A 17140-nucleotide genomic window follows, 5' to 3' on the forward strand; every position below is an offset into this window, starting at 1 on the left:
CTAATCGGCCTCGACACTGACAGATTGTCATAAGTGCAACAAAAGAACGTGGCGATCAAAAAGTTGGGCACAGCAACAACCTGCAAGCAACCGGCAAATAGTGTTGCCGACGAGAAGGTGGTATGTACTTCGACGGTCTGGTTGATACCAGCACTGGGACCAAATCGGAGGTGGTTCTGAAGATAAAACGAAAAGAGCATATGCATGTCTGGCCCCGCCAGGCGTGATTAGAAAAAAAGGATAAAGAAAAAGAGTTCTACGCGTTTTGTCCAAGAGATTTTTGTGATATTTTTTATCAACACGTCGACTTAAATTTAATAATACCGATCGTTAATCTAAATTATTATCTTCTCCAAATCTTCTCCGATTATCATCTTCAAATAATCTACATTTGGAAATTAAACACAACAAAATCGTTTTTTTAGTTCTCATATGCTAATGAGAACTTAAACACTATATGCAGCAAAAAGAACGCATTTTTAAAATATTTGATGCATACATGTATATCGGACGCATCGATGTTATTATTGAGTTTATAAGTCGTTAAGTACCATCATATATTCGGCATTCCACAGTCTTCGGGTGGAGACGTGTTTCTTTCAAGCTACGAATAGCAAGTTCTAAAAACTACAACAGTATAGTGAAAGTTAAACACAAAGTGTAAAGTGCAGTTTGCACAACTAACAATTATTGACTATAGTAATTATTTACTAAAATAAATAATTATTCCATATTGTTCTGGTAATTGTTATATGTGGACTTAGAACAATGAATCAAAACGACATACGTTCTCAGCGACAATGTGAACAAGACGAGCGCCGGCTCTCTTTACAACGCAACAATGCATACTTTTCTTTCGTCTCACCGCAAATCGGTGATCGAGCACCCTCACCTTCAACTAACTCGAAACTTTTGCCCTCAGCGAACGACAGACCGCGTTCTTGCTCTCCCTCTCTGCCTGCTTCGGCTCACAAGTCGTGGAGCGAAGAGACCGCCTCTCCTACCCCGCTCCTCTCGCAGCGCCAAACGACCGTCCCGGGTAACTGTAACACTGCAATAACGAGTGCAGTGACCTCACTGGCAACTGCCACAACATCAACTTCGTCAGCGGCCCAACTAATTATCGCTGTGCCAGCTGTAAATAATTCAGCAGCACTGACCGTTTGCAACAACAATAATGCACGTAAAGAAGAATCAAAACAAAAGCAGAAGTCGATTTCGACTGTGCAGACTGGCATGGATCGCTACATCCAAATCAAGAGAAAGCTCAGCCCTCAAAACAATAAGGCAGGTAATCAACCCAAAATCAATCGAACCAACAACGGCAATGAAAACTCTGCAGTAAATAATTCAAACCGATATGCTATCTTGGCTGATTCTGCGACCGAACAACCCAACGAAAAAACGGTAGGGGAACCAAAAAAGACCAGGCCTCCACCAATTTTCATACGAGAACAAAGTACAAATGCACTTGTAAATAAACTCGTTGCTTTGATTGGTGACAGCAAGTTCCACATTATCCCACTTAAAAAAGGAAATATTCATGAAATAAAACTACAGATCCAAACAGAAGCAGACCACCGTATAGTGACTAAATACCTAAATGATGCTGGTAAAAACTACTACACATACCAATTAAAAAGTTGCAAAGGGCTACAGGTAGTACTTAAGGGCATTGAAGCAACAGTGACACCAGCTGAGATAATTGAGGCTCTGAAGGCCAAAAACTTTTCTGCAAAGACAGCTATTAATATTTTAAACAAAGACAAAGTTCCGCAGCCACTATTCAAAATAGAACTCGAACCAGAGCTCCAGGCACTAAAGAAAAACGAAGTGCACCCAATATACAATTTACAGTACTTGCTACATCGGAGGATCACCGTGGAGGAGCCGCACAAACGTATCAATCCAGTTCAATGTACTAATTGCCAAGAATACGGCCACACCAAGGCATACTGCACCCTTAAGTCCGTATGTGTTGTCTGTAGCGAACCTCATACTACCGCAAACTGCCCCAAAAACAAGGACGATAAGTCTGTGAAGAAATGCAGTAACTGCGGGGAAAAACATACTGCAAACTACAGAGGCTGTGTGGTGTACAAAGAATTGAAGAGCCGCCTAAACAAACGTATTGCCACAGCACATACATACAACAAAGTCAATTTCTACTCTCCGCAACCGATTTTTCAACCACCCCTAACTGTCCCAAGCACTACTCCAACAATTTCTTTCGCTAGCGCCCTAAAATCCCGACTAGAAGTGCCCGCCCCACCGACAAGAACTGCTCATTCCGAACATACACCGACAAACATCCAACAAACACAACAAAGTGGCATCGAAGCTATGATGCTATCCCTACAGCAAAGCATGAAAGACTTCATGACGTTCATGCAAAATACTTTGCAAGAGCTCATGAAAAACCAAAATATCCTGATTCAACTTCTTGTATCTTCAAAATCCCCATAATGGCTTCCCTACGGATATCTCTGTGGAACGCAAATGGCGTTTCACGGCATACACAAGAGCTCACACAGTTCATTTACGAAAAAAACATCGACGTAATGCTACTATCAGAAACGCACCTCACAAATAAAAACAATTTTCATATACCAGGATACTTGTTCTATGGTACAAATCATCCAGATGGTAAAGCTCATGGAGGCACTGGAATACTCATCAGAAATCGCATAAAACACCACCACTTAAACAATTTTGACAAAAACTACTTACAATCTACGTCCATAGCCTTACAACTCAACAATGGTTCAACGACTCTAGCCGCAGTCTACTGCCCACCGCGCTTTCCAATCTCTGAGGATCAATTCATGGAATTCTTTAACACACTAGGTGACAGGTTCATCGCAGCGGGTGACTATAACGCCAAGCACACCCATTGGGGATCTCGACTTGTGTCGCCAAAGGGTAAGCAATTGTACAATGCGCTTACGAAGCCAGAAAACAAGCTAGACTATGTATCCCCGGGTAAGCCTACATACTGGCCAGCAGACCCAAGAAAAATCCCAGACCTGATCGATTTTGCAATTACTAAACATGTCCCCCGCAACATGGTCACCGCCGAAGCACTAGCAGATTTATCATCAGATCACTCACCTGTTTTTCTAAATATGCTAACTCGCCCCCACATCGTCGACCCACCGTATAGACTCACAAATTTTAGAACAAACTGGCCAAGGTATCAAAAGTATGTCTGTTCACACATAGAACTAACGACGGCATTATCTACAAAGGAGGATATAGACAAGTCAACGGAAACTCTTGAAAACATTTTAGTTTCGGCTGCAAAGGCTTCAACCCCGCCAGTGACGTATGCAAAACCAAACTACATCAAAACTAATCGCGAAATCGAGCGGCTGGTATTAGATAAACGACGCCTACGAAGGGATTGGCAGTCTAATAGATCACCAATTACAAAGCACATGCTTAAGATAGCCACACGCAGGCTTACCAATGCTCTCAAACAAGAGGAAAAAAACAGCCAACGTTCATATATCGAGCAACTCTCTCCCACCAGCACTAAGTACCCTCTTTGGAGAGCTCACAGAAACCTAAAGACTCCAATAGCGCCAATTATGCCACTACGAAGTCCCTCTGGCACCTGGTTTCGAAGTGATGAAGAAAGAGCCAGTGCTTTCGCTGACCATTTACAAAATGTATTCCGACCAAATCCCTCTACCAACACATTTATTCTCCCTCCTTTAATAGCAGCCAATCTAGATCCTCAAGAACCCTTTGAATTTCGACCATGTGAACTAGCAAAGGTTATCAAAGAGCAACTGAACCCAAGAAAATCGCCTGGCTACGACCTAATAACTCCAAGAATGCTCATTGAACTCCCAAAGTGTGCTATTCTTCACATCTGCCTGTTGTTCAACGCAATCGCCAAGCTTGGATACTTCCCTCAAAAATGGAAAAAGTCGACCATAGTAATGATTCCAAAGCCAGGAAAAGATAAAACGCAGCCATCATCATATAGACCGATAAGCTTACTAACATGTCTTTCAAAGCTGTTTGAAAAAATGCTACTCCTTCGGATTAGCCCTCATCTTAGAATAAACAACACACTTCCAACACATCAATTTGGCTTTAGAGAAAAACATGGAACCATCGAACAGGTCAACCGAATCACGTCAGAAATTCGTACTGCTTTTGAACATCGAGAATACTGCACAGCCATTTTTCTAGACGTCGCGCAGGCATTTGACAGAGTGTGGCTCGATGGACTTTTGTTTAAAATAATCAAGCTGTTGCCCCAAAACACACATAAGCTACTGAAGTCATACCTATATAACAGAGTGTTTGCAATAAGATGCGATACAAGCACTTCACGCGATTGCGCAATCGAAGCTGGAGTGCCGCAAGGCAGTGTACTGGGTCCAATCTTATACACCCTGTATACGGCGGATTTCCCCATAGACTACAATCTAACAACCTCCACGTTCGCTGATGATACCGCGATACTCAGTCGCTCGAAATGCCCAATAAAAGCCACGGCACTCCTATCCCGACACTTAACATCTGTAGAACGATGGCTTGCCGACTGGAGAATTTCAATAAATGTTCAAAAATGCAAGCAGGTTACCTTTACCTTAAACAAACAAACATGCCCACCACTGGTCTTGAATAACATATGCATTCTACAAGCCGACGAGGTAACATATCTGGGAGTTCATCTGGACAGGCGGCTCACTTGGCGCAAACATATAGAAGCCAAATCGAAACATCTTAAACTTAAAGCAAGGAACCTCCACTGGCTCATAAATGCTCGCTCTCCACTTAGTCTGGAGTTCAAAGCTCTTCTATACAACTCCGTCTTAAAACCTATCTGGACTTATGGCTCCGAGCTGTGGGGCAACGCATCCAGAAGTAACATAGACATTATTCAGCGAGCACAGTCAAGAATTCTGAGAATTATCACTGGAGCGCCGTGGTACCTTCGGAACGAAAACATACACAGAGACCTAAAAATCAAATTAGTAATCGAAGTAATAGCTGAGAAAAAAACGAAGTATAACGAAAAGCTGACCACCCATACAAATCCCCTCGCAAGAAAACTAATCCGAGTATGCAGTCAAAGCCGGCTGCACCGCAACGACCTCCCAGCCCAGCAATAAACTTATTAGGGCATTAATGAAAAAAAAAAACTATCACTAAGTGAAAGTTAATTAAGTTAGATTAAGATTTGAACACTTATTGTTAGTCTCTTAACACAAAGGGAAGATTCAATAAATAATAAAAATTAAAATAAAAAAAAAAAAAAAAAAAAAAAAAGTACCATCACTACTGAATCATTGTCCTGTCATCACTATCACTATCATCACTAATCATCACTAATGAAGAATCAGAACAAAGAAGTAAAAGATTAGTAAAATACCCGTTACTCATCTAGTGGGAAAGTTTTGGGCGGTTTATAGGCGTCAGAGGGGGCTTGGCAAAAAGTTTTTTAGCAAATACATAAAAATTTACAAGGCTAATAAAATGATGAAAAAAATTCTTAAAACGGTTCAAAAATGTGGGCATGGCTGTTTTGGACGGTTTAAAAATATTTTGTTTTCCAAATCAATATAAATTTACAAGACTAAAAGATATGAAAAATTATCAAAGCATTTTCCAAAAAACTGGGCGAGTGTGCTTGGCAAAAAGCATCTTAACTCTCTAGCTTCTATAGTTTCACGAACGTGATTTCATTCGTTGTTCTTTTTAATAAAGCTGGGTCAAAGACACGAGAATAACAAGATTCGTAACGCCAAACTATTTTTTATGCGTGGCTTTAGAGATGGCTTTAGGCTATCGAATTTTTTTTAAAGAGAGGAAAGCTATACAGCGAACAGCTCTTTTCTACGCATACAGTAACAGCCGACAACTGTATGGTATGCTCATGCATTGTAAATTTGACAATATATGCCCTTCTTAGACTTATATATACATACATGTATATGTATTATTTTTGATCAATTGGCACTATGTAAAAAATTCTTGTTTTGTATTGCCTTAACGTTATAATTATTTAAATGTATCTCAGAAATAGCCGAATCTATGTACACAATATCACAAAATAAATTTAAAAAAATGTTTTTATATTAGAATATTTGCGACGTGTGAAAAATTAATAAGGCAATGCTTGTGAGTGGTTATGTTCGCATTTCGTTCCTCAAGATATGACTTTTGCAATAAACAGTTTTCAAATTTTTATTTATGATATAACTTTTTATTTTCTAAAACGTATTATTTTTATGAAAAAATTTTTTTTTCAATGAAATGCCTTTTTTGGGGAAATTTATGTTTTAAGTTACAGTAGTTATAATAATTTCCTTTATATTTTGTCGTTTTGTTGCAATAGTAAAGTAGGGAAATATAAGCGCAAATAGTAAGTAAGTAGTAAAAAATAAACGCGAAAGTCATATAAATATAGGACCCATTACAATTGTAATGGCCTACCCATGGTGTTCCCTGGGTACCGAATTTTACTTATATTACAAATAATTAATTAATAACATAATTATAAATATGTAAACGGTAGCTAATTCGAGCGGCGATTTTAGTAAACGAATATTAGAAAACTTTAAAATTATATTAGTCACGGCGTGAATTTATTTCTAGCACAACGACACACACGTATACACGTTCTCGTCTATTGTTTGTACTCACACAAGCAAGCAAATTCTATTTTTAGATTTCTTACACTCTCAGCGTAAGCGAGCGGAGGGAGAGCAATTTTGGCCGTCACTAAAAAAGTGGATGCATAGTGCAAAACCAATATGTATGGCCGTTACGCATCTTGTTATTCTTGTGTCTTTGGCTGGGTTCTTAGTACAGACCAGAGAGACCAGAGAGACACTAATAATATTTAGTGGGCAAACGATCAAAATTAATTTAAAAGGGGATAGGCAAACAAAATTATTTTTTTTAAGAGGTGTCCAAACGAAAAAACTTTCTTTAAAGGATGGGGAAACGATAAAATCTAATTTTAAGAGATGGGCGACAAACGACAAAAACTTATTTTAAAGGGTGGGTAACAGTTTTTTATTGAAAATATTTATTTTTAATAAGTGTCCAAACGATATAAATTATTTTTAATAGTGAGCAAACGAAATAATTTATTTTATTTAAATAAAATAGTTTTTAAAGGAAAAAACGAAACAATTTTTAAACGTGCCTTAAGGGTTTTTTAAGGGTTTTATATTTTCTAGAGTATACATTTTTTCAAAATTCTAAAGGGTGTTTTTGGGTGTTTGACTTTCAAAAATGTTTGAACTTTTTCGAAAATTCAGATCTCAAAAACTGGACATGTGCAAAAAAAAAAAAATGGACAAACATAATGGCCAAACGATTCCAGCTTTCAAATTTAAAGAATTGATTTTTCCGGCCCCAGCTTCTTTGAGTTGAAAACTTATGTGATGCAGCTCACGTTTGCCTTAGTTTGTGGATTTCTCTCGATCATTTTATTTATATTTCATTTTCATTTTATATTTTGTAGATAAAATTGCATACTTGTTAAAACATGTACTTTTTAAAATTACCTGTAGGATATTTATTCTATATTCGATCACATTAATTTTGCCGTCGGATCCATTTAGAACAGAGAAAATACGTTCTAATAATTCCTTTACGATAATCCAATTAGAACATTTTGTTGACAAAAGCTTTAAAGATTCAAGTGACTCTTGTCGTGCTATGTCACCTTTACTATATAAATTTTTAATGAGAACTATTCCAACCTTTTGAGCATATCGACTGCAATCGAAGTTCAACATATTAAAAATTAATCCAATACTCTGAAGTGTATTTTCAGGGCTTCGCAATATAGACCTCTGTAAAGATGGATATATGTAAGAATCAAATTCAGCATCGGTGAGGGATTTCAATAATGGACTGCAAGCTATAATAAAGGACTTGTCAGGTTTGTGTTTGCATGAAATCATACTTTTCACGAAGTATTCTGAAAGCTTTTCTGTATATTGGTTTAATTTTAAAGCGTTACAGTTTTTATATTTAAATTGAAACATGGCCATACAAAAAATTGTAACATTACTAGTTGATTCCATTTGGAATAATGTGTCCATTGTTTCATTAAATATTTCAGTATTATTCCATAGATCGTACAATATTTTTGTTCTTGCGTCTGTAACTCTTTGGTTTGGTGATATTACTGTTATTTGATATAACAGTGTCTGATACTCAATCAATTTTTTTTTCTCGGTTTTAAAGATATTTGATTCACGTTGCGCTTGTTTTTGTATGATAGATATCCATCCCAATGCTATAACTGCCAATTTACACGATTTTTGAGGTGACACACTAGCGAATTCTTTATATATAAAGGCTTTAAAAACGTTTAACATATGTTCAATTGTTAAATCGTGATGAATAGTTACAAGGTCTACTATAAGATCTCTAACAATTCGTTGCGATGTAGGATCCTTATATTTCGTTATCGTAGTTCCAATCACCTTACATATGCCACGAATAATTGTTGAATTTATACCTAAAATAGAAAAATAATTATTACCAAACCAGCCAATTTAATTATTTCACAGAACAATGAACAATAATGAAGCACTTAATTGATTTCCATACTAAATGCCATCTGTGCAGTATGCGTAATTATAAACAAATCTTTGGCAACGACACTAAGCCATTCTTGAAAACAAATCTTAAACCCTGACGTAAGCAATTTTGCCTAAACAAATTCCAACCCCGTTTAATTTATTTCTTAAAAATTCAATTTCAGCGTTATCCTTATTCTATAAATACCAGCAATTAAATAGACTCAACAATAAATAATCGTAACCTATTGGAACGATATCGAAAAACTGACGCTTTTAGACATTCATGAGACGGTGTTAAGTTAATGCAGTGTCAACAGCGAACCAATTGTAAATCCAATTGGTTACTTTAAACCCCCACAAAAATAGATATAGTGTGAAAATAAAGTCTAAAATAAATTAAAGAATAAAGTAAAATTAATATTTAACCATATTGAATAAAATAAATAAACAAAGGAGAATACTATAGTAGAGTTGCCTGACCGTCAAATTCCCGTTACTCTGCTAGTGGGAATGTGAACGCGAAATTGCATTATTACACCAAAGACACTAGAATAACAAGATGCGTAACGCCATACGATTTTTTGGCACACGATTTTTTCGCCGTGGCTCTAGAGGTGGCTCCAGGCTCTCTCGAATTTTTGTTAGAGAGCGAGAGAGCGGAGAGCGCTACAGCGAACAGCTCTTTTCAACGCATAAAGTGATAGCAGACAACTGTATGTGTGCACACGTATGCTCATGCATTGTAAATTTGACAAAATATGCCCTTCACCTTAGAAGTTCTTAGACTTTAAATCTGTATTATTTTTTATCAATTGGCACCGTGCGAAAAATTCTTGTTTTGCATTGCCTTAACGTTATTATTATTTGAAAATAGATTAGAAATAGCCAAATCTATGTACATATTATCACAAAATAAATTTCAAAAATTACTTTGTATAAGAATATTTGTCATTAGAGTATTCATCTTATTTATATATTTATTTCTCAACGTAATGTCTTCTTTTTGGAAAATTTATGAAATTATGAAATAGTTTTAATAATTTCCATTGTACTTCCTTTATTTAGTATACTTATTAAGTCATTTGACTTAATATGATGTAACATTAACATTAAAAGCGGCGATTTTAACAAACGAATTTAAAAAGCTTTAAAATTATAATAGTCAGGGCGCGAATTTTTAAAAATTATTTTATTTTATCATATTGCTACGAAATTGGCAAAAAAAAAACTACCCTAATATGTACAATGTAAATTCATTTCTTCGATCAGAATTGATTTCGGCCCGAAAATCGTCTTCTAGCACAACACGCACACATATACGCGTTCTCGTCTCTTGTTTTTACTATCACAAGCAAGCAAATTCTATTTTTAGATTTCTTACGTTCTCAGCGTGAGCGAGCGGAAAGAGAGCAATTTTGGCCGTCACCAAAAAAGTGGCTGCATAGTGCCAAACCAATGTATGGCCGTTACGCATCTTGTTATTCTAGTGTCTTTGGTATGATACTTTATCGGTCCAGGGCTTTTTCATTTTGCTTTTGCTACTGAATTTTCTATTTTGAATCAAAGCATGTAGCAGATGGGGAGAGTGAATCGATGAATCGTTATACTCTGTTTAAGAATGTCAAAAGAGTAGTCAGACAAAGATAAGGCAAACTCTTCGGCTATATTAAATGATCCAGTTAGATATATTTGAACGGTGTGGGAGAGATGCCCGCAAGGCGTTTTATATCGGACCAGACTTTTTTTGTGGAGGATGCTGGGTAGATTTTGGACGTACATTTTTCAAGGAAGTTACGCTTGAACGAAAGTACGCCTCTTTGGTAAAGGGCTTTTCCTTTTTAGTACATATCTGATGGCGTTTATATAATTTTGATTTGTTTATTGCAAAAGTCATATCCTGAGGCACGAAGTGTGGACACAAGCACGCAACAATGCCTTATTAATTTTTCACCCGTCGCAAGCTGAATATTTTAATGACAAATATTCTAATATGAAGTCATTTTTGAAATTTATTTTGTGATATTATGATTCGGCTATTACTATTTGTAAGCTATATTTAAATAATAATATGGTGCCAATTGATCAAAAATAATATAGATTTAAAGTCTAAGAACTTCTTAGGTGAAGGGCATATTTTGTCAAATTTACAATGAATGAGCATACGTGTGCACACATACAGTTGTCTGCTATCACGGTATGCGTAGAAAAGAGCTGTTCGCTGTAGCGCTCTCCGCTCTCTCGCTCTCGAACAAAAATTCGAAAGAACCTGTAGCCACCTCGGCGAAAAAATCGTTGCTTTTAAAAGAAATCATAGCACGATAGACGCGTTATTGCCTATCCAACACTTCGCGTCGAACGCTCTTTCGTCCAAAATTAACGTCTCTATCTTGGCGACGGATTTTGAAAGAGCACTCTGGCATTGGTCCAAGTCTTTTTAACCTAATTTAAGCCTTTATGAACAATCGATCCTTCAGGGTTAGAATAAACAGTGTCCCATCGAACTCCCACATTTTACACAATGGAATTCTGCAAAGCTCGCCACTTTCGGTGGTTTTATTTACGATACTAATTGAAGAAATAAATTGCATAGTAAATCACATCTCACTTTACTCAAACGACGCCATCTCTACAAAAATAAAAAATATTAATACAGTCTTAGCAACATTTCCCAACATTGGGAATAACCAAGAAATTAAAGCAACCTCTGGGGCCTTTCTTGCCATTGAAAAATGCCAACTATTACATATTTGTCGGAAACAACGTTGTAACCTTTCCGACATTGACTTTAAAAGCCGCACAATAAAAGATGTAAACTTTATAAAAATCTTGGGGATAGCTTTCGACTTCATTTCCCACATCTCCAGTAGCGTGCACATTCGCAAATTCCGGTCTACATCAAGCAACTAGACCTCCCTCTGCCTAACCCCAGAAGGTTCTTCAAACGCCAGCGCATTGGGGTTCCAAACAGCCTAATATAAACCTTCAAATCTACAATGCTACTAAAAAGAATACATCAAACGTTTTTTGAGTGCAAAGAAAGATCTTGGTGAGAAAACCTGGATTTACACCGATGGTTCTAAAGTTACCGACTCAACCTCGTTTGCGATCTTTGACTACAACCGTTAAATAATTGCAGAAGTTATGCTCCCGTCATACAAATCCATATTCACAGCCGAAGCTTTCGCCCCACACACATAAACAGACAGACTCTCCTCTCTTTCCGCTATACGCAACTGGAATTATAATGACCCCACAACACAAGAAGTTACTCACATTCTAAGTTCTCATCCAACGAAAATCATCTTACGCTGGGTTCCCAGTCATCAAGGAATTCATGGAAATGAACTCGCTGACAAAGCCGCCCAAGAGATGAGATTGACACCATCAATCCTTCTCACTCCGTTTATTTAAGTGCAAGGATATCCAAAGTCGAATCAGCTATACTTCAAAGACAAGAAACTCTCCGAATGGGCACTTTTCATGCACAGTTACCAGATTATTAACCCAAATTGCATCATGTCTAAGCCAACACCGAACGAACATAAACGGGAATGCGCGACCTACGCATCGGGTGCACAAAATCCACACATCAACATATACTGACGAGAACGGCGCGACCAACATGCCAACTATGCGGATACGAGCTCACCGTTGACCATATTCTCGACGCCTGCAATCGATTGCACTTAATTAGATCTATATTATTTGGTACACGTAGTCTTTCAAATTGTTTAGGTAACCCCTCTTGTAAAATAAATCTCAAAAATTAACAAATTTGTCTAAAAAGCTCAGTTTATTATATAATGTAATAACCCATAAGTCTCGATTCGGAGGGCCCCGTAGCTAGTACTCAATAAATTTTATTAGGTCTTGTAGTGTATACTAGATTTAATTTTGCTAAATAAATAAAATTTAATAGAAACAATTATCTTTTTAATATTGTAACAGTATACTGTTAATTAAAAATGCATTCATAAAGGCATACAAATTACACAATAAATGCTTACTACAAAATTTTGGCAGCAGGGCTGATTATTTATAATCAATTAAAAAAAGAAAGGAAGAAAAGGCACCATAAACTGTAAAACCATAAATTGTAAAAAAAAAAACAATATGCCAATTGATGTATGAATGATTAGGGATATAATTTGAGAATGTTTAACATAAATAATGAACAAAATATTAAAATAAAACAAAACAATAAAAAAGGAGAAGAGAATATACGGTTAAAGAAGCATATTCACTAGGGACAACAAGAATATTAGTAACAGAATATTAAGCGATATAAATTGACTGGAAGACATTAATAAAAGATCTTAAAGAGACGAAATCGACATTTGATAAGTCATACAATTGTCTCACACAAAATAGACAGGTACACAAAGGCATGTATATAACCATGCCTGTATATTGGTAGAATGCTTTAGCGAAGCACGCCAATTATTACATAACATAACAGCAACTAGATAGATCAAACCTAACACGGGCAGCGAAGTTACTAAACAGTCTTCGCAAATTTTCTTACTATAAAACTCAGATATAATTTAAACATAACTATCGAAATAGATGAACCCGAAGATTAATTAGAAGAGGATTTCAAAGAAAAAGATCTACACGATCTAACAATACCAGCGATAATAGAGTTAACAGAAATAGAAGAGGAATCTTCTGAAAGGATATCATTCTCCCTTTAGCACAACATGACTTTATTAACGGCTTGCGCGACTTATCGTTGTCGCAAGTTAATTATATTCGAAACTCTCTTGGTCGACTGTTGGATCTATGTCTTGTAAAAGTAACAAATCCTGAAAGTGTGTCTCTGTCCAGGGTAGCACCTCTTACTCAACCTGAAGATCCATATCATCCTACTTTCGAGGTGGCAATCGACATATGTACGGTATTAAAAGTAAATTCAGAGAAGTCAAATAGAGATACAGAGGAAACCAAAACAGATACAACAGGAATGCCGTCAGAAACATTCATGGCAGTTCAACATTGTTTTCATCGAGCTCCGTATAAAATCACTTGATTTAGCGAAGTAAATAGTTAATAACATAAAATATATACACAAATTGAAAGCGAAAGAGACGCTATTGGCAATGTTAAATTGCTATACTATAAAATTTTCTGTGTGTGGAATAATAAAGTAAAACCAAAAAACATATAGACAAAGAACAAATTACAATCGTGGATTCGCATTCGAGATTCGCGGACGTGTTTCTTTCAAGCTACGAATAGCAAGTTCTAAAAACTACAACAGTATAGTGAAAGTTAAACACAAAGTGTAAAGTGCAGTTTGCACAACTAACAATTATTGACTATAGTAATTATTTACTAAAATAAATAATTATTCCATATTGTTCTGGTAATTGTTATATGTGGACTTAGAACAATGAATCAAAACGACATACGTTCTCAGCGACAATGTGAACAAGACGAGCGCCGGCTCTCTTTACAACGCAACAATGCATACTTTTCTTTCGTCTCACCGCAAATCGGTGATCGAGCAGCCTCACCTTCAACTAACTCGAAACTTTTGCCCTCAGAGAACGTCAGACCGCGTTCTTGCTCTCCCTCTCTGCCTGCTTCGGCTCACAAGTCGTGGAGCGAAGAGACCGCCTCTCCTACCCCGCTCCTCTCGCAGCGCCAAACGACCGTCCCGGGTCGTAACACTGCAATAACGAGTGCAGTGACCTCACTGGCAACTGCCACTGCTACCACAACATCAACTTCGTCAGCGGCCCAACTAATTATCGCTGTGCCAGCTGTAAATAATTCAGCAGCACTGACCGTTTGTTTGCAACAACAATAATGCACGTAAAGAAGAATCAAAACAAAAGCAGAAGTCGATTTCGACTGTGCAGACTGGCATGGATCGCTACATCCAAATCAAGAGAAAGCTCAGCCCTCAAAACAATAAGGCAGGTAATCAACCCAAAATCAATCGAACCAACAACGGCAATGAAAACTCTGCAGTAAATAATTCAAACCGATATGCTATCTTGGCTGATTCTGCGACCGAACAACCCAACGAAAAAACGGTAGGGGAACCAAAAAAGACCAGGCCTCCACCAATTTTCATACGAGAACAAAGTACAAATGCACTTGTAAATAAACTCGTTGCTTTGATTGGTGACAGCAAATTCCACATTATCCCACTTAAAAAAGGAAATATTCATGAAATAAAACTACAGATCCAAACAGAAGCAGACCACCGTATAGTGACTAAATACCTAAATGATGCTGGTAAAAACTACTACACATACCAATTAAAAAGTTGCAAAGGGCTACAGGTAGTACTTAAGGGCATTGAAGCAACAGTGACACCAGCTGAGATAATTGAGGCTCTGAAGGCCAAAAACTTTTCTGCAAAGACAGCTATTAATATTTTAAACAAAGACAAAGTTCCGCAGCCACTATTCAAAATAGAACTCGAACCAGAGCTCCAGGCACTAAAGAAAAACGAAGTGCACCCAATATACAATTTACAGTACTTGCTACATCGAAGGATCACCGTGGAGGAGCCGCACAAACGTATCAATCCAGTTCAATGTACTAATTGCCAAGAATACGGCCACACCAAGGCATACTGCACCCTTAAGTCCGTATGTGTTGTCTGTAGCGAACCTCATACTACCGCAAACTGCCCCAAAAACAAGGACGATAAGTCTGTGAAGAAATGCAGTAACTGCGGGGAAAAACATACTGCAAACTACAGAGGCTGTGTGGTGTACAAAGAATTGAAGAGCCGCCTAAACAAACGTATTGCCACAGCACATACATACAACAAAGTCAATTTCTACTCTCCGCAACCGATTTTTCAACCACCCCTAACTGTCCCAAGCACTACTCCAACAATTTCTTTCGCTAGCGCCCTAAAATCCGGACTAGAAGTGCCCGCCCCACCGACAAGAACTGCTCATTCTGAACATACACCGACAAACATCCAACAAACACAACAAAGTGGCATCGAAGCTATGATGCTATCCCTACAGCAAAGCATGAAAGACTTTATGACGTTCATGCAAAATACTTTGCAAGAGCTCATGAAAAACCAAAATATCCTGATTCAACTTCTTGTATCTTCAAAATCCCCATAATGGCTTCCCTACGGATATCTCTGTGGAACGCAAATGGCGTTTCACGGCATACACAAGAGCTCACACAGTTCATTTACGAAAAAAACATCGACGTAATGCTACTATCAGAAACGCACCTCACAAATAAAAACAATTTTCATATACCAGGATACTTGTTCTATGGTACAAATCATCCAGATGGTAAAGCTCATGGAGGCACTGGAATACTCATCAGAAATCGCATAAAACACCACCACTTAAACAATTTTGACAAAAACTACTTACAATCTACGTCCATAGCCTTACAACTCAACAATGGTTCAACGACTCTAGCCGCAGTCTACTGCCCACCGCGCTTTCCAATCTCAGAGGATCAATTCATGGAATTCTTTAACACACTAGGTGACAGGTTCATCGCAGCGGGTGACTATAACGCCAAGCACACCCATTGGGGATCTCGACTTGTGACGCCAAAGGGTAAGCAATTGTACAATGCGCTTACGAAGCCAGAAAACAAGCTAGACTATGTATCCCCGGGTAAGCCTACATACTGGCCAGCAGACCCAAGAAAAATCCCAGACCTGATCGATTTTGCAATTACTAAACATGTCCCCCGCAACATGGTCACCGCCGAAGCACTAGCAGATTTATCATCAGATCACTCACCTGTTTTTCTAAATATGCTAACTCGCCCCCACATCGTCGACCCACCGTATAGACTCACAAATTTTAGAACAAACTGGCCAAGGTATCAAAAGTATGTCTGTTCACACATAGAACTAACGACGGCATTATCTACAAAGGAGGATATAGACAAGTCAACGGAAACTCTTGAAAACATTTTAGTTTCGGCTGCAAAGGCTTCAACCCCGCCAGTGACGTATGCAAAACCAAACTACATCAAAACTAATCGCGAAATCGAGCGGCTGGTATTAGATAAACGACGCCTACGAAGGGATTGGCAGTCTAATAGATCACCAATTACAAAGCACATGCTTAAGATAGCCACACGCAGGCTTACCAATGCTCTCAAACAAGAGGAAAAAAACAGCCAACGTTCATATATCGAGCAACTCTCTCCCACCAGCACTAAGTACCCTCTTTGGAGAGCTCACAGAAACCTAAAGACTCCAATAGCGCCAATTATGCCACTACGAAGTCCCTCTGGCACCTGGTTTCGAAGTGATGAAGAAAGAGCCAGTGCTTTCGCTGACCATTTACAAAATGTATTCCGACCAAATCCCTCTACCAACACATTTATTCTCCCTCCTTTAATAGCAGCCAATCTAGATCCTCAAGAACCCTTTGAATTTCGACCATGTGAACTAGCAAAGGTTATCAAAGAGCAACTGAACCCAAGAAAATCGCCTGGCTACGACCTAATAACTCCAAGAATGCTCATTGAACTCCCAAAGTGTGCTATTCTTCACATCTGCCTGTTGTTCAACGCAATCGCCAAGCTTGGATACTTCCCTCAAAAATGGAAAAAGTCGA

At 37.8% G+C, this 17140-nt stretch overlaps 1 protein-coding gene across 1 annotated transcript in view, besides 1 other annotated feature; it reads right to left on the reverse strand.

The window, feature by feature from the left end:
- Positions 1-17140, reverse strand: part of l(3)80Fj (lethal (3) 80Fj) — a 45356-nt gene that overhangs the window by 12956 nt on the left and 15260 nt on the right. The window contains exon 3 of the mRNA NM_001015316.3: positions 7539-8503. Within this exon, the coding sequence (NP_001015316.1) occupies positions 7539-8503 (965 nt within the window). The remainder of the gene's footprint in view (positions 1-7538; positions 8504-17140) is intronic.
- Positions 9106-10062: a mobile genetic element.

This window comes from Drosophila melanogaster, chromosome 3L, assembly GCF_000001215.4.
Source record: "Drosophila melanogaster chromosome 3L".
In the NCBI taxonomy this organism is placed as follows: Eukaryota; Metazoa; Arthropoda; class Insecta; order Diptera; family Drosophilidae; genus Drosophila; species Drosophila melanogaster.